Source organism: Paramisgurnus dabryanus, chromosome 15, assembly GCF_030506205.2.
Source record: "Paramisgurnus dabryanus chromosome 15, PD_genome_1.1, whole genome shotgun sequence".
Classification (NCBI taxonomy): Eukaryota; Metazoa; Chordata; class Actinopteri; order Cypriniformes; family Cobitidae; genus Paramisgurnus; species Paramisgurnus dabryanus.
In genome coordinates this window covers 37,680,695-37,699,528 of record NC_133351.1, presented here as the reverse complement: position 1 = coordinate 37,699,528, position 18,834 = coordinate 37,680,695, and the positions used below count along the sequence as shown (strand labels likewise).

The 18,834-nt window shown below is 38.8% G+C and overlaps 1 protein-coding gene across 7 annotated transcripts in view; it reads left to right on the top strand.

Moving 5' to 3' along the window:
* Positions 1-18,834, top strand: part of crfb1 (cytokine receptor family member b1) — a 69,738-nt gene that overhangs the window by 23,415 nt on the left and 27,489 nt on the right. For 6 of the 7 annotated variants that reach the window (XR_010536537.2, XM_065273119.1, XM_065273120.1 and 3 more), the window contains 2 exons: positions 6,182-6,302; positions 7,651-7,820. Coding sequence is in view for 5 of the 7 variants with exons in the window: in XM_065273119.1 (XP_065129191.1) it covers positions 6,182-6,302; positions 7,651-7,820 (291 nt within the window). In the remaining 2 variants the exon portion in view is untranslated. Of the gene's footprint in view, positions 1-6,181; positions 6,303-7,650; positions 7,821-18,834 lie in introns of those variants that run through there. The other variant, XM_065273121.2, reaches the window with a different exon arrangement.

The following is an 18,834-nucleotide window of genomic DNA, read 5'->3' as shown; positions in this document are numbered from 1 at the left end:
TTAACTCAAACTGCAACATAAGTCGCTGTTTATTTACTTCCATCATTGCTGGTCTTCTCAAATTATACACAACAAGTTGCTATTTCTTCTTCGTTTGTGGGTTAACTTGCTTAGCTTCTTCTTCTGTGACGACTTCTGCTGCTATTGTGGTTACACGCGTGATTACTGCCAACCAGCGGTTTCGCGTGTGTTTGCACGTCGACGCGGACGGCGACGCACAAGTATAAATGAAAACCGACGCGGAACCTACGCCGTCGCTGCTACGCCGTAGGACCTACGCACGACTATAAATCGCCCTTTAAGCCTTGTCTGTGAAACTAGGGATAAGCATTTATCTCCTTAAGTAACAAAGTAATGTTAATACAGCAATCATATAGCTCTAAGATAATATAAGTCATGTGTTTCAAGTCATGCTCAGTTAAACAGACAAATATGATTATAGAGGAAATTTACAGATTTCCAACCTGCTTTGTATTGTTCCAATGTCTGTAATAGATGTAATCTGTCATCTGGGAGAGTATTGTCAAGAACTAATTGGGAATTAAGTTTAACTCAAGGAAAAAAGCGTAAACATTGTCCTTTCAAATACCCCAATTTTTCAGAAATACAGATAAGAACAGGTCGCACTGATTCTAAAATAACATTCTGAAAGAAAGACAAAACCTTAAATGATTTACCTGTTTTATGATGCTTTTTCTGTCGCAACTGCTGTTGAGTGGGTGCTTAGTCTTCAGATATTATTGTTATCCACAGGCTAAAATTGCTCTGAACACACGCCTTCAATAAGCCTATGTGGCTGCGCACATGCACAATTTAAAGGGAATGTAATGTTTTGTACTTATGTTTTACGTTTTAAACGAAAAATTGCTTGTGATTAAACCTCATTTGGCGGACCCCCTGTGGGCCGTGGACACCCGGTTGAGACCCATCCTTGTTCACATTATGAATTTAACATGTATCAAGATCGTTTCTTCATTTGTACACACAATGTAAGCATAGCCTGACTTTAAATTAAACATAACATAAGATCATTCGTCTTGTAAATGGATTTAAAAAGTCAAAATGTTGACTGTTGCGCATGTTGACAAAGACAAAGTTTTATTTCATCTCAAATATGCATCTCAAATATGAAAAGAGCAAGATCGGCTAAAGTAGCCTATTAAAAAAAACAATGACATTGACTTTTTACAGTTCGTACACAACGCAATCGAATGTGCTGCTACATCACACTCTGAATGCACATTCACACTGTGAATTTGTGGGCACTGAATGCATTTTTTTTTTTTTAAGTTAGCTATATATTTAATAATATGATTTTGCACATTGTTAAATCAACAATTACAATATTATCGCAAACAATATATCTTGCACACCTACCTAGTGTGACCACCACCCAACAAACCAAATATGGGACAAGTAGCAGGTTTGTGAGGGACAATTTGAAACGTAACATTAAAACATTAATGATAACCTAAAACTATGATATAATGTAAAATAATAATATATGGAATAAAAACATTTGTATTTTAGCTCATAACATGTACTTCCAGAGCACACCAGCAAACAGATTTTGAGGACCAAGACTGCAGCAGTTTTGTCAAAGTTTCCTAATAACAGCGTTCTCTGCTTTCATCTCAACCATTGGACAAAAGCCAGGCTTAATTTCTTTGTTTTATTTGTGTGTGTTCGGCTTCATGCATCGTCGCTGCAGGAACCATCAAAGTACCACGAGAGCAATGTGAGAAATCATACAAAGGGGTCTGCTTTTAAATTGCTCTCACAGCACTTTGATGTCATCCGCCTTTTGGTTCTTGCGGTGTGCCGTAAAGTCGAACCCACCTATTTGTGTGACCGGAGTTTCTGCTTTTGACATAGCGCTGTAAAATAGTGGAGAAACTATGCCACATTATTAAAACGGTTTAAATGGCACCTATTATGGCCTTTTTACAAGATGTAATATAAGTCTCAGGTGTGCACAGAATGTGTGTTTGAAGTTTCAGCTTAAAGCAACACTATGTAGTTTTTTTACCTTTAAATAATGTCTCTAAAATTATTTCAGTGATAGAACAACTTTTAACCGGACAAATTGTACTGTTGCTGCAACCTGAGCAGCCTCCTAGCTGCTACAAGCACACTCTGAAAGTGGCGAGGGAGGGTAGAGCACACAGCCCCGCCCCTCCCCATGCCTGCAGAAGAGTGTCTGATACCAGGCACTGTTGCGCTTTTCAACCACATGGGGGAACTGTAAGTCATTTTTACATGGAAACTACATAGTGTTGCTTTAAAATACCCCACATATCATTTATTATAGCATGTCCAAAATGCACCTATTTAGGTGTAAGCAAAAACTGGCTGTTTTAATGTTTGTACCTTTAAATGCAAATGAGCTACAGCTACTCACTTCCTTACAAACAGACAGTGAGTGCTTTCAGTTAAAATAGATCTGATTTATACAGTCTGAGACAATAGTATCTTGTGGACAGAATACAACTTGCTTAAAGTGGAAACTATAGTAATCCAGGACTGTTAGTGGGCGTGGCTTTATCAATGTGACCTCACATTGATAAGAGAATCAAACGGCATGTCTAATGAGACTGCTTTGGTGTAATGGGGATTAAAAAACAAGATGTGGGTGGATTTTTTTCATTGTAGGGTGGTTGGGTTCACATACTGCCAACGCACATTATGTCCAAACACCTTGTAAAAAAATGCTGTGTCATACAATGCAAAGCGGGGCAGGTGGTCAGCCTGTGCACACCCATATCTGTAATAGGCAGTGTGCACAATACTAAGTAGTAGTCGATGACTTCCTTACTTTGCGGAAGAATTTCTATATCGGTGAGATCGATTTCTGTCTTATATCTGAAAGAATAACCTTAAGCACAATCACTTCAATTGATTTAAACTTGTATTTTGTTTTCTGAGTAACGGTAAAAATTAGGGCTGCACGATTCCAGGAAAAATTATAATCACGGTTGTTTTGTTCAAACTTTTGATCACGATTAGAAATCACGATCATTCTCTAAGTGAAGAACTTCTATTCACTTCAGTATTTTTATTACACTTTACAGCCATGTATATAATATTAGGCTATATATATGTTATATATTATAAAATATTTTATTGTTTTGTAATATTCACAGCTCCCATTCTCTTTTTAAAACATTTAGGGGCGGTTTCCCGGACCAGGATTAGCTTAATCCAGGACTAGGCCTTAGTTTAATTAGGAAATATAACTAGTTTTAACAAACAAACCTTACTAAAAACATTACCTGTGTGCATTTTGAGGTAAAACAAAGGGCCCTGATGTATTTTAAGATATGTAAGTGCAAGTTGTTTTCAGTTTGGAGAGCTCTTAAAAGTGTTTAAGTCTAGGACTAGTCTAATCCCTGTCCAGGAAACCGCCCCTTAAAATCATTCCGCAAAATTCTGCATAGATTTTGCAAAAGAAATCAGCAGAAATAGCAAAAATAGCTCCTTATACTCCTTATCCACTCCGCATACTCTGACTCCACCCATATCAAGCAAACACATTGCTTGATTCTAGACCAGGGGTGTCAAACTCAAGGCCAAATCCGGCCCGCCCGGTCATTTCATCTGGCCCGCGAGAGTTTACAAATTATGTTAATTATGTTTCCCGTGAGAGTTTAAAGATTATTTTATTGTTATTATAAGTTTTATTTTTTGCAGGTTATTTCCTACATTGATTTTTTTAGCATCCACCAAAACTAATTTTTGTCCCGCCAAAGTATTTTTGTAATGTAATTATAGTGATAATGTTGATGATTGCATGAGAAAGAACGAGCAGTGCCCCGCAAGCGCGCACTACTAGAGTGGGCGTGTCTGAATGTGAACGCTGCAGCCTCCAGAGGTCGCATTTCCAGGCTGCATACGTCATCAAGTCTTGTTTCAGAATATTAACAATTATAAAGTTAAATATTATTCTTTGTTTATAGTAAATTGTTGTAATATGTGCATGACTTGTGAATGTAAATGGTAAGTTACCTTAAATAAACCAGGCTTGATGACGCTGCCTATGCGACCTTCGCATATGGAAACGGACAGTATGCTTGTTCTTTCTCTCCCTCTCTTGCGCACGCTCACGCGAATCCAGCGAGAATATGTTTTCCGTCTCGTGTACAGAAATGTTTTGCGATGTCCAGCTGGGATTAGTTTACAACATGTCTATTTCCCGCTAAATACGCGAACTAATGACTCATCTGACTCATTAATAAACGATTGAATCTCTGTAGCCTACAACAATGAACTCATGAGACGTCAGTCAATCAGACACTCAAAGCCAAGTAAAAAAATCACAGCTTTTTTGTAAAGAGGGCAAGAAATGACATGCGAGAGTATATGTGTCTAATAAATGCATATTAAGGTGGAGATTGTAAAACTCTTTATTAGTATCAAAAATGCCTCTCATTTTCTCATCTGCACAATGAAGGATAACAGAACATTTTAAGTGTACTGTACTCACATACAACATGTGTTTTTGTCACCACAATTATTTTTAAAATAATCTGTAGAATAGTTGTACTCTATACACTTTGTCATTATTTGCCTGGGCTTCTACTTTCAAAGCTAGGTATTAATTGAGTTATTAACAAAACCAATAGTAAGCAAATGCAGAGAAAATTATGCAATGTACAGTAATAAAAGAGTTGATACATTCATACAGTCGTTCAAATACAACCGGCCCTTTGAGATTAACCGTAATGCTGATGTGGCCCGGGATGAAATTGAATTTGACACCCCTGTTCTAGACCGTCTGCTTTGTGCTTGGTCTTTACTGATTAATCGCGACGATTGTCTTTAACTAATCGTGGGGCGCACATATCGTTATCATGTTAATAATACGATTAATCGTGCAGCCCTATAAAAATATTTCTGTAGTTCGTTGCAACGCCGCCACCACTACATCCAACCAAATAGGGTTCATGCTTATTACAGTTGAGGATTTAAACAAACTCATTAAAACCAATGTAGTCATTCTGTTCAAGCCAGGTTTCATAGGCATAATACATCAAAACCATTATCTGTGATAATTTCATTTACAATTACTGCCTTAGGTCTAAGCGATCTAATGTTTATGTGCCCTGACTTAAAAAAATAGTTTTGTTCAACTTGTTTGATATTTTGCGGTTTAATGATCAGATTTTTTTCTAGATTTTACAGACAACTTACTGTTTGACCTCACTATTCGGAGAACGGACACAGTGTTACTCTATATGTGTAACTAGACATGTGCTTTTATCAATATGGTCTGTATTATTGGGGGTTGGACTTCCTAGTAAGATGTTGTGCACTTGCTTAAAGTTCAAAAAACTTCATAACTATTAACAGCTATTGGACCACTATTAAATAGTGAGTAGATGTCAGATAATGCTGTTGCACTTTCATCTCCATAAAGTCTGAATAAAAACAATAATGCTGATAATTGGTTTAATAATTTAATCTGCATTCACGGAGGACAAATCCAGTGGAGATGATCAGGAACACTTTGCTTGCATGGAGGTCCAGATTTTTTTGTTTGTTAATTCATTTTTTAATATTCAACAAGGCAAAGTTTAATTTTCTGTTTCTGAATACAAATATTGTCTAGACCAGTGGTTCTCAAACTGGGGGCCGCAAGATTTTTGCCAGGTGGCTTAGTTTTATGACATTTTTATATGACATTTTTATAAAATACATTAATTTATCATAAATTCTGTGTAATTAAAACTCTGAAAAATAAGGCTACTACCAACATCACTACATTGTAAAATTGAATATGTTTTGTTTAAATTAAAATTTTAGAATATTTTATGTCATAAATTCTATTTGGGGGTCATGAAGAGATTTTTTTTGCCCTATTCAGGGCTAACCCCTGTTAAAGAAAGAGGAGCATGAAAAAGATAACAAATGATTCCATTTACACCTGGGTGTCGAATGACCCGAGGTTACGTTACTTAGTTTATGCAAAGTTTCTTTAGGGCAGAGAGTATAGGCTAAGTACAGTACTTTATAATTGTTATGTTTAACTGTTGTTGACCTGTATTTAATGTATTAAATATGTACAATTTATATATTGTAATGATGTGATTATGTTAATAATGGATATATAGATGTATTAATAGTTTTTGACCATTCTAAACAAGTATTTTATCTACAGTTAATTTTGGTTGTCTCCATTTAGTGGTCTCTGCAATCCCTGCTCCAGATAACTTCACAATATTGTCTGACAACTTCAAACACATTCTAAAATGGACCCCTGGAAAGAATTCTTCTCCACAGACTGTTTTCAATATAAAGCAGAGGTAAGGGCTTAAAACTATCTATGAAAACAATGTGTTTGGTACATAGACTGTAAAAAAAGATGGACGACGCCTGTTCGCTCCCTTCCATTGGTGAAAAGTGAAGCCGCCAGTGTCCCGAAATGGCGCTGACATCTTGGGTCTAGAGTCTGCGTAGGAGCGATTTCGGGACCAGTCATGCGCAGTAGTCAGCAGGAAGTGAAGCCGCGAAATCAAAACCCCGCCCTCGCTCTCGCAGAATGCGCATATCACACGATATCACAGCTGTCAATCATGACGTGACACCACCTTTTTTATATCATTAAATAACTAACTAAACACAAACTAATTTTTAAAACAAACATTTGAATTTACATCATGATAAAAACTACAAGAAATGACAGAAACCAGGTTCGGAAAAAAGATAATTAAAGTGTAATTAATTTTTTTTGTTGGTCTCAAGTCCCATTGAATAACATGGGGAGGCGGGGTTTATGACCTATACTGGGACCAGTCACTGGGGGGCGATCGAGACGTTTTGGCTTCACTTTGCAGGGCTTGTGCGGCACGCTTGGTTTGGTACTGTATGTATAAACAAAATCTACAAGCAGATAGAACACTGCAGCTTGTCACATGATAGAAAATAAAAAGAATGTAATGTTTAAAAACACACAATAAAATTAACCAAGTGGTCTGTAAAAAATGTTGAATTTAATTTACTGGAAGCACTGTTGTTCTCAGGTTGTTCCAAGCCACTTCAAACTTCTGTCACCACAACGGAAGGTTTGCCTGTCCCTTCATTTGATTAGACAATGTAAACATTTTCTGCTCAGAGTTGACATTTTTCAACTTCAGGCACTCTTGCAAAAACGTGTGGCATGCAAAATGTTGAATTTAATTTACTGCAAGCACTGTTAGGTTCATCACATCTAAATAGAATAAGTAGAGTACAACAAGAGTACCACAGTGGCTTGCATTTTGCACAGGGTGCAATGCTCCCTGCCCATAGAAAACAAAAAAAAGGTGCCTCTCACTGCCATAAAAGCATTTTGTGTGATTCCACTCTAAGAGTGCGTAAATGTTGAGAGAGGTTTTAATTTTGGGTAAACTATTTATTTGCATGAGCTGTTTAGTATGCTGGAATAGTCCAGTTGTTATTTTTTTGCAAAGTTAAAGCAAAAATTCCACATACAGATACCCCCCAAGATTCCCAAGAGTCTTCAGAAGTAAATATTTTTCTGTGAATTTTTATTTCTAAAAAATGTATGCCTTTTATATTCAACAACTAGAGCAAATTGTAAAAATCACAATTAGTCTTCAATATTTCTATTTTAATTATATTTAACCAACCTTAAATTTTATATTTTCACAGGTGCAGTTCTGAAAAGCCAATAGACCTGCTATCAGAAATTAGAAATACAACAGTAGATGTCTCAAAATCATTAGAAAACATCTACAAACCATGTACTTTCTTACTCTGGGCATCACTTGACAACATGAATTCATCAAAAGTTAAAAAAAGGATTACACCATTTGAAGACAGTAAGTCATGCTTGAAAATCTGGAGGTTGTTAGTGAAATGAAGCTAGTTTACAGTTTGCACTAGGGCTGTCAAAATAAAATGTACATTTCAAACATTCATCCAATTTAGCAAAAAGAGGTGTTTCTGGTCATAATGATGACATAGCTGAAGCAATTTGTTTTTCTTAACCTTTTTTGGGCTTGGCTTATGAAGCGATCATGTTTTTAAAGTGTGCAAGCACAGGTTGTTATATTTTGGTCTTATTTTCAATGTGGAGCAGTTGAATTTGTTTCTGTTTATTATGGGCTTGTTCTTGTTTCCTCTGTTTTTTTTATTCAAGATCTGGTAACATGGGTTAAGTGAAATCCTTGTACTTACTTTCCCTGTGATTTTATGTCCCTGATGCATGTTTTAATGAGTTATTTCAATAAAAATGCTGTGCTTTTGGGGGGCTTAGGAGACATCTGTAACGTTTTGTAGATAAAGGCAGGCAGAGGCAACGGATCCAAGTGCAAGTAACTTTAACGTGAACATAAACAAAATAATATAACATAACACTGAATGGTAAAATAGAAAACAAAACAAAGAACCAAACCCGGTAATCCACATACAAACAAACAACGACTGAGACAGGACAACTAAAATAATATAATTAAATTAATATAATGCGCAGGCGATTCCGTCTCTGCTTTCGTTTAAACGCAAGTGGGAGAAATTACGGGTTTAAATTGCCGCAAACTAATATTATGTCAGAGTCCGCTGCTTAAAGATAGCGCGGTACACTGTGTGTTAGAAGTCAGAAAAGATGTAAAACATTGTGCCTCCGTTAGTACCTCCGTTAAGAGTTTACAAGTTGACCAAGTTATATGTTCAGAGTGCATGGAGACAATTTGTAGTAATTACAGCACAAGAATGTGATTTCTTTACTCGAGTCTATCTAAGAGTAGCTTTTACAACAAAGTAAGAAAAAGTTGATTGTAAGTTTAATTATTTACAGTAAGGCAAATATATGTGACGGAAAGTAGGGACACAAGTCAGATCTGGGGCATTTTGAGTTATTCACAGATACTGAAAGTGCAGTTTCTAGGCTCTCCAACAATGTGTAACACATGGAAATCTGATAAGATTTGGAGAAGTTGTGGCCTTTTGAATGTAACACATTCAAGAAAGAGAATGCCGAGAAAATAGAGAAAGAAAAGTTAACACTTTTCCCTGCTGGGAGAGACAATAGGGCTCATTTACATCTCATTTAGCTAAGCCATACCCCCTCAAAACCAGTCTGTTTCAGATGTGTGAATCATCCAATGACCATTTCTGTCCACAAATTCGTATAATCCGTGAAATATAGATATATAGTCTATTGTTTACATCAGATTTCGCATGAACGTCTGGTAATACAATATAATATCAATCACATAAACGTTGCACACCTGTGTATGATAGGTGCATAGGAGAGCAGGACACAAACTACTTTGGTACTTTGGTACTAATTTTTCAATAGTGCAAATCTGAAGTTGCACCAGTGCGACCATCCGTTCATGTGAAAAAAGTCTCAGCAACTCGAACGTCTTCTTCTGGTTCAACAACAGATGTACATTAGACACACACATACACCGTGGTCTACACTCATCAGATAGTGAAGGGCGGACACCTCCCCTCCCTCCCTCATTATGGGCGTTTCACATGGTACGCAGCAACGTTCTTTTTCAATAGGAGACGTGCAGAAAACAGTACAATGGGGGCGGGTACAGAAGGGAAGTGGACAGGGGCGTTGCTAGACATAAAGGTCTACTGGGGCACGGGCCCCCCCATTATTATTATTATTATTTTCTTAAAAGCATGCGGTGTGCAAGATACAATTTCCTTTGCTTAACCCACTAACAGTAAAAGGGGTCTAGCGATGCCCCTGGAAGTGGAGTTGGTCCACACACCTTGCCTGTGCACCCCAAAAAACGGTCCCTTTTAACGAAACGGCTCTTCACGGCTGCACAAATAAATTATAAAAAATAAAAAACAATAGAAATCAGAAAATTTAACAGGTTTTGTTTGAATGTCAGAAGAACTTGTTTTCTACACTACACTTGCAAACGCACACACTCACAGACTCTGACACACACACACACACACACACACACACACACACACACACACACACACACACACACACACACTCAGGCTATGTTTACATTAATGCGTTTATCCTTTAAAACGCGTTACTTTTGCTACTTTTACGCCTTTCATCTACACTACATCACCGTTTTCGACCCTCATAAACGGTTCGCAAACGCTGAAGACCCTGTTTTAGTTTGAGAACTCAGACGTTGCTCTGAGTGTAAATGAACGTAGACGGAGTCTTATGTAAACGAACAGCTGATGTTAACCTGACAACGCATCATTTTCAAAGTAAAAATTCTTTTATTCATGTAAATGTTGGTTTGCAACGGAGGTTTTGCCAAAAATAGTAAACATCTACCAACCAGCTATTATAAACGCTATATCGGATTGTTTTAACATGTATCCTTATAGATAATGTCTGTTTTATATTAATGTTTGAGTATTGTTGGGTTTAAGGTGTTTATGTTTTGTTTAAATTTAGTTAGCTTACGAAAGATAGACTGTAATTTTAAACGCCATATAGGCGTTGTAAAGGCCAATATGAAGGGAGAATTGTAATGGGTCAGACATTATTTTTGAGTTTAATTTAAGTTTTGTTTGCTACTTTAAAATGAATTTCGTTTCAGATAATTTGTCTCTTGATTTTAATCGATGTTTTGTTGATAAGTTTTGTGAATATAAATTAATAAAAACAATAAACTCAACATCGTTAATATATAATGCTCGTTTAGGCGCTTGCGCTTTTAGCTATTCTGTGTTGCTTGTGGAGGACGTGCACGGACCTCGCACACTTTTAAAAATTAATGCAATAAGCATTTCTGGTAGGTTAAAGCAATACTTCACCTCTTACTATGTTTGATTGAAGTTTGCATTTGCTAAAATTTATTTTTGCTTCAAGTTCGCTACTGTGTAGTACTGTTCACTTGAATGCTTTCTTTTTAAATCATAAAGACCTTTATGTTTAGTTATAAAATCCAAATTAACCTATTAATCATATTAATATGTTGTAGGGGGGAGATAGAACAGTATAAGACTTCCCAAACACATTTTTATAGTTTCAAAAATAGTGTCTGTTATAGTTGCCAGCAAAGGACCCAGGTATGACTTTTTGTCAATATCGCACACCCCTAGGCTGCGTAAACGCGCAAAGGTAAGCTATTATTAGAGTAATAAGTTATTTTACACTTTTATGCGCATGCCCAGTTACATGATTGGTCATGTTTCATGGGTTTATGGTGGTGTATAGTGTGGATGAAGATTTAAAATGCCAGTATAAACGAGGATCGTTTTCATTTTAAAATGCCGTTTTAAAACGCAAATCCTCTAATGTAAACATGGCCTCACTCTCTCTCACTCTCTTTGTTCAGACACTTTGCATTGCAATGCAAAAATTTGAGCATGTCCACATGCTACTGGCTCAGGCTCGCTCTTTTCTTTGAGGCTATGTTGCCTGCTACAGAAAACAGCCGCTCAGATTGTGTTGAGGTGGCAGGGATGCAGAGGTAAGACTTGGCTATCCTGGCCAACATGGGATATCTTTCATTGTTAGCCTTCCACCACAATAATGGGTTTTCTTCCTTGGCAAGGCTCTTTTCTCCAAAGTATGTGAGGACTTCATTCCTCACTTCGTTGTGGAGATCCTCAGCTTCGCCTGCCTTTCCTCTTCTTCACCATCAGAACCAAGGAGTGAATCAAGAAAATTTGCTACTAGAGGTGTTGATTCAGTAGCTGTAGTATTGGTGGAGGTAACAACACTGCAACTGCCATACTGCTGCACATCCATCTTCTTTCTCTCTTCAAGTGACATTTGCACTTTAGTTTGAACAGGTAGGATTTCATCAGGTGACAGAAACTTTCTCAGTTTCCTTAACCTTGGGTCAAGGGCCATCGCAAGAATCACTGTGTTTGGTGCTCCATCTTGGAAAGCAGTTTTCCTTTTCCATCTCTCCTGCAACTGCTGCACCACAGTGAGTTGGAAAGCCCGCAACCGAGCCAACTCATAGATAGCACTCTGGGCGGACTTCAAAAGCCCCTTCACAAGTGGAGGTATTGCAGATATTGTTGCTTATTTCTGTTCACTCATGAACACAGTGACACATTCAAAAGGCTTGAGGACTGTTGAAAGCTCTTTCAGCAGGCTCCACTGGTCTGGTTTCAGATCCAGGTACCTTTTGCCTCTCTGTGTGACAGAGCTGTCGGACAGTGTTGCTGTTACAGGCCACCTTTGCTCAAGCAGTCGACTTGTATAGAATGTGCTATTTCACATTGTGCTTATATCTTGAACAAGTCTGTGCTCTGTCGTTGCCATTTGTTGTTATTTCTCTCCGAGTTTATTGCTGGCTAGCTCGCTTTTCTTAAAATGTTCTACCAGACATCTTGCAGCACGACAGCTTTTTCAATGCTTGGATGCTTCAATGCAGTATTGATCACAAGTTGCAAAGTATGGCCAGTGCAATGGAAAGAGGACCACCCATGCTTCTCCTCCAGGATATTTGCTACAGCCATGATATTAGCATCATTGTCATGAACTATGGCATTGATTTTGCTAGGAGGAATTTCAAATCTGTCCACTACCTGCTCCGACCACTCTGCAATGTTAGATGCAGGATGTCTGTCCTGCATTGGCATGGTGGTGAGGCAGAATGACTGCATGTCCCAGTCATCTGTGATGTAGTGGCATGTAATGCCAAGGTAGGCTTCAGTTGCTACACTTGTCCAGTGGTGAGAGCAAGTTTGCTGTTGTTTAATGCAGTTTTCACTTCCTATAATGTCTCTTCATATTTTCTCTCCATGAGCTTTGTGAAGTGAGTCCTGGAGGGCCGAGTGTAACCAGGGTTCAAGGTGTGGATCATTTTAGTGAACCCGTCATCTTCAACCCTCGACAGAGGCCTCATGTCAGTGACGAGCATGTTGATGATACTATCAGTCAAGACAGCGGCTTGCTGTGGTGTAAATAATGCATTTCTACCAATAAGCCTCTCATAGTTTGCTGTTTTTTTCTGGAATCAAAAAGATAGTATGGGTATGTGTATTAGCACTGAATACATACATACATACATACATGCATACTTGTTCTAGTTAGTAGTTTTGTAAAGGTAAGTAACCCAAAGGGCAATTGCAGACAAGACACACACACATTCTGGTTTCCATGTTTTGTGGGGACATTCCATAGACATAATTTTGAAAAAACTATGACAAAAAATGAACGCATACTAGATTATTAATTAATTAAATGTTTTTACCACTAACGGGAATAGCTGCGTGATGAAGTGAAACTAAAGGGTTAATAAACACAAAACTGAAGCAGATGTTGTAGAACGTCTGCCAAACGATGATAGGTAGCGCAAAAATTAAAAAAACAGATTATTTCCCACTATTAATTACATTATCTTAAAGGAGTGTAACTACTGTAGCATGTAAATAATGAACATAAATAAAGTGAGCAAGAGCGCTCAACAATTAATCAACAGGCACGTGAAACCCTAGCAGGTTGCTCAAACAACAAAATCACCAGCTAACTTACTTTAAAATTGCAAGAACTATAGACTAATACAATAACAGGCTTAAATAAACCCAAAACATAAGTCCACTTACAGATCTCAAGGACACGCTAAATCAACTGGCTATCCTCCAGACATGACGGACCATGTCTTTTCCATTGCAGGGCACGTTTTTTCTCGGGGTGACTCTGGATGTAGTCACCATGAAGGCTTGCCCTTCACCACAGCAGGTGGACCACATCCTCCGTCTCCTCCTCCTGTTTCGAGAGGGCAGGCAGTTGCATTATGTGGAGTTTTGGGAAACTGACGGCTGCTGCTACAGTGGTTCCATTGCATCCTGTCGGAAAACTGCAACAACAGATGCTTCACTCTTGGGGTGGGGTGCTGTGTGGCAGAATTGGACAGCTCAGGGGATGTGGTCTACGCGGGACTGCTCACAACATATAAAAGTTCTGAAACTGCGGGCTTGTGCACAGGGCATTGCAGGTTTTCCTTCCCTTCCTGGGAGGTTGACATGTGCTTGTGGGGTCAGACAATGTCTTGACTGTATCTCATAAACCACAAAGGAGGCACCAGGTCTCCACCGCTACTGCAGGCATCACAGGACCTCCTGCTGTGGGAAGCGGCACACCTGGCCAGCTTGAGGGCAATGTATTTGCCTGGGGAATAGAATCAGGCGGCAGACTTACTCTCCCTTTGCAAGCTTTCGCTGGTGGAGTGGGGGCTATATCTGGACATGTTTCTCAGCAGGGGAGGCATGGATCTCTTTGCCTCAGAGGAATCTACCCATTGCCTCCTCTAGTTCTCCTGGACGGAGGAGAGCAGGCAGGATGTTCTCGCCCTCTATTGGCCAGAGGTTCTCCTTTATGGGTTTCCACCAATCCCTTTGACTTTCCCAACGCTACAGAGAGTCCTCCAGCAGGGTCAAAGGCTACTGTTGGTAGCCCCCTTCTGGCCGGGGAGAACATGCAGCTGTGGGTCTGGTCACTGCAGGGCCCACGCCACTGCTAACTTGAGTGTTCAGATGGTGTCTGCAATACCATATTGAATGATAGGGTGCCTTCAACCCGGGCACAGTATGAGATAGGTGGCAGCTGTTTACTACATGGTGTTCAGACATAAGTGAGAACCCTGTGCACTGTTCAGTTCCAAAGATTTAAGGATTCCTCCAGTCACTCCCTGATGGCGGCCGGTCCCCTGCTAGCTTGAGGGTATACGTGGCAGCCATTTCCGCTCAACACGCCCGGGTGGATAACAACACGGTGGGGTGTCACAGACTGGTGTCCTTTTTTCTGAAGGGTGCGTGGCAGTTGTGCCCCCCACGACCACAGCGCACCTCAGCGTGGGATCTGCACCTGGTGCTCGATTTTATTTGTGTGTTTGCCTCCCTTTGAACCCATGGCTCAGGAGGAGTTAAAGTGGGTCTCTATTATAACTGCCTTTCTTCTCCCTATCAGCAAAGCGTGTTGGGGAGCTACATGTTCTGTCTGTGAGTGATTCATGTCTGGACTCTGCGGTCTCGACCTGTGCACTTGCGAGAAGATTCTGTAGGAACAGATCCTCTGATGTCACTGGAAGATAAAGGACCTCCGTAGTCATCAGGGACACGGGTGACTTGTTGGTATAACACTCGACCTAAAACACACTGTAAACAGGCCTTAATGTGTAGCAGAAAAAACACCCAATCTGGCAACACCAGCAACCAGTGTTTCACGCATCATCAAAACAAAAAGCAGCATGGAGGTGAGGGCAGCATGTAGGCGACAAAGCAGCAGGGAGTTGGGGAGGATTGGAAAAATTTTACATTTCTGTGCAAACTTTGCCCGCCGGCTTTCAAACTGAAAATCCACAATTTAGTCATATCCACAGCAAACCTGAAATGGCAAATTGAACTGAAGGGGGTCGAGCACCGAATGAGAAGCACCGCATCACGTTGTGTCTAAAAATCAAACACATTATGTTCTATAAATGTACACACACACTGAATGTGGACGCAGTTGAAATCCCTGCCGCGCCACAGAACGCCACTAACTCACATAGTTAAACATTAAAAAATATCATATATGTCCCAAATCATAAACGATTAACATAGGCTGCTAGCAAATATTTTGGACCTTGAAATAGACTCTAAGCTCACGCTATTTAACGTGCACGTGCAATGTGCGATATCTGCGAATTGTTCTACACACGACACCGCACATCGCTTCTCGCCCGGTGGGCGACCACCTTGAAGAACCCGGCTAGCCTTGTAAGGTATGTGCAATCAAATAAAAAAATAAAAAAATAGTCAATGCTAATGTAAACCCTGGTTGGATAAGGATTTAAAGTTGGATATGAAGATGAAATCTGACACATTTAGCTTCAGTGTTAAAACTGATAAAATAATTTTATTTCCTTTATTTAGCCAGGAAAATCACATTGAGATATTTCTATCTCTTCTTCCAGTGAGACCTGGTCAAGACGACGGCACATTGAGTTTCATACAAAAAGAGTACAATTAGACAACAACACAATTTACAACAATCACATCATGAAAGATCTAAAACAAGAACACAAATACAACAAATCAGTTAAAACAATTGCAAGTATCCATTAAAACCTTTTGTAAAAGACGTTTAAAACTGCTTAAAGTTGGAAGTGCATTTAAATTAAGAGTATTTTGCAATTCATTCCAAGCCCGAGGAGCATAGGAAGAGAAAGCACATTTGCCGAATTCAGACAATACCCTTGGGACTTTTAAGCGAATATAAGAACCAGATCTAGTACCATGAATATTTGTATAATATTTAAGAAGATTTGATATATAAGAGGGTAATTTGCCTAAAAGAGCTTTTGCGATGAATAAGTACATATGTAATCTTCTCCTTTGATGTAACGATGACCACGCTAGGGAAGTGTTAAAAATACAGTGATGCGTCCGTGGCTCTGCGCCGGAGACAAAGCGTAAAGCTGCTCGATACACAGAGTCTAGTTTTTTAAGTAGCGATGTAGTTGCGTGCATATTAAGAAGATCACCATAATCAATTATTGATAAAAAAGCACTCTCTACTATTTTCTTTCGAGCCTCAAAGGGGAAACAATTTTTTAAACGATAAAAGAAACCTAATTTTGGCCTGAGCTTCTTTAGCAACTTATCGATATGTACGTCAAATGCTAGTCTTTCGTCCAACCATATACCTAAATATTTATAGGAGCTTACTCTTTCTAATGGTTGACCATTTGAATTTGTAATTATTATATTCGATACATTAGGGCGACCCCGGCTAAAAATCATATATTTTGTCTTTTTCGAGTTTAAAACCAATTTTAACTGCGACAATGTTAGTTGCAGTATTTGGAAAGTGTTCTGTAATTGTTTCATTGCTTGGTTTAAGGAAGATGCAGTCAAATAAATAATTGTATCATCGGCATACAGGTGTAATTTGGCGGAATCTATTCCATAACCTAAATCATTAATATAAATAGAGAATAAAAGAGGAGCTAAAACAGATCCTTGAGGGACTCCAGTATTTACTTGAAGGAATGGTGAATTATAATTTTCCACGGACACACATTGAGTACGATCAGAAAAATAATTTTCAAACCAACTCAGAGCTGCTTCACTAAAGCCTATAGACCGAAGTTTCTGTATCAATAATTTATGGTCTACGGAATCGAATGCCTTTGAAAGATCAACAAATAAGGCAGCACATGACTTTTTGCTGTCTAGTGATGTTATAATATCATTTGACACTAACATGGCTGCAGTAATGCAGCTATGTCCGGTTCTAAATCCTGACTGAATTGCTGTCTGTGGTTCTATATTGGCTATAATGGCAATCATTTTTTTAAAATAATATGGGAAAAAAGAACTATAAATTTGTAAATTTTTGGAGTATGAACTTGAACGAGTTTGTGAACTTTGTGAACTAAACTTTGAACTAGTTCATGTAGAAAGTGAACTTTCCCAACACTGGTAAAGGGTATGCATTAAAAATGGTTTATTTCATTTTCAGATGAGTTTGTTAAAATATTTTTTCAAAGAATAGTAAGGGGCTGATCATACCAAAAGTGTTTATGGCAGTGGCAGGCATCTTTTTTGAATGATTTTCAATGGGCAGTGAGCATTATGCGCGTTTTGCCGCACCACTCGAAGGAGCGCTCAGAGTGGAAAAGCAACCATTGTCTTTCGTGTTTTTCCACTGTCCAATCGAATGAAGGGAGAGGCAGGCTTTTCGATGTGGTGATGGAAGTTTACAGTTGCTTGGAACAACTGGACTGCAATCACTCACTGTCTCCTGTATGTTTTTGCACCTAATCCTCTCAATCAAGGTCAGAGCAAGCATCCTCTTTTTAAAGTTTCTGCTAATACAGTATGACAGTTCACAGGAAATAAGCGCTCATGCTTCAATATTTGATTAAAAAGACTGCTCTTAATAACTCTTTTAACATCAATTAGGTCCGAACTTTATCTCTCTTAATAATATTTTAAATTCAAGCAAGTCCTGCACTTCATTTTCTCATTCCTGCATGTTTTAAAACCAAAACCTCAGATGTGCAAGTGGATGGACAACCATCTTTTGTGTTAAGCATTTAGCAGACCTGCCAACCTGTACGCATTTTGTGTAGCAGGTACTCATATTGACCTCAAAGTACGGTGGTACGATTTGTCACTTTAAACTACGCAAAAACCTGGTGACGCCTCTGCCGCGCGAAGTACTCGAAACAAGCAACAGAAAAAATAAAAATATGTCCAATCAAAGCACTGGGCTCATCCACCACATAGAAAGGGGGGATGATTGACAAGTCGTATGGCCAATCAGTAACAAGAGTCTGCTATCGACGGAACCACAAAATCCCGTATGATCTCCTTCCTCCCTCCACCCACAGTTTCTGACACTCTTTTTCAATGGAGAGTCAAGCCGTCTCACCCCTAAGGTAAACTGGTCAGGGTGGATGTGCAAAGTTGAAATAATGATTTAGCTTAATCCTATGAAGTCGATGGTCGCGCGGGCTCTGTTTCATAACGTGCACTTTTTTAAATACAATAATAAAGATGCGCTAATATTACTTATGATTTGTAAATGAGCACCATTTATAAATGAGCGTTTACGAAAAAGTACCATGATTTTACCATGGAGGAGAGCATCCAGTTTTAGTCAAATAAAAACGGAAAGTTCACTCTCAGTGAAGGGAATCCACCTGACATCCGATTGAAGCGGATTAAATGCGCTCTGCAATAACGCGTTTTTGATAATTGTCAATAAAATAAAACGTCATATACAAACCACACCAAATGAAGTTTTATACACGGAGAATATCTCGTGTCTCGAGCACCCAACGAGATGCGTGACGTAGGGATCTCACGGTACCAAAAATCTAGTAGTCGGTACCAATACCACAAAAAGTACACGGTATCAATTATACCTTAACATATTTT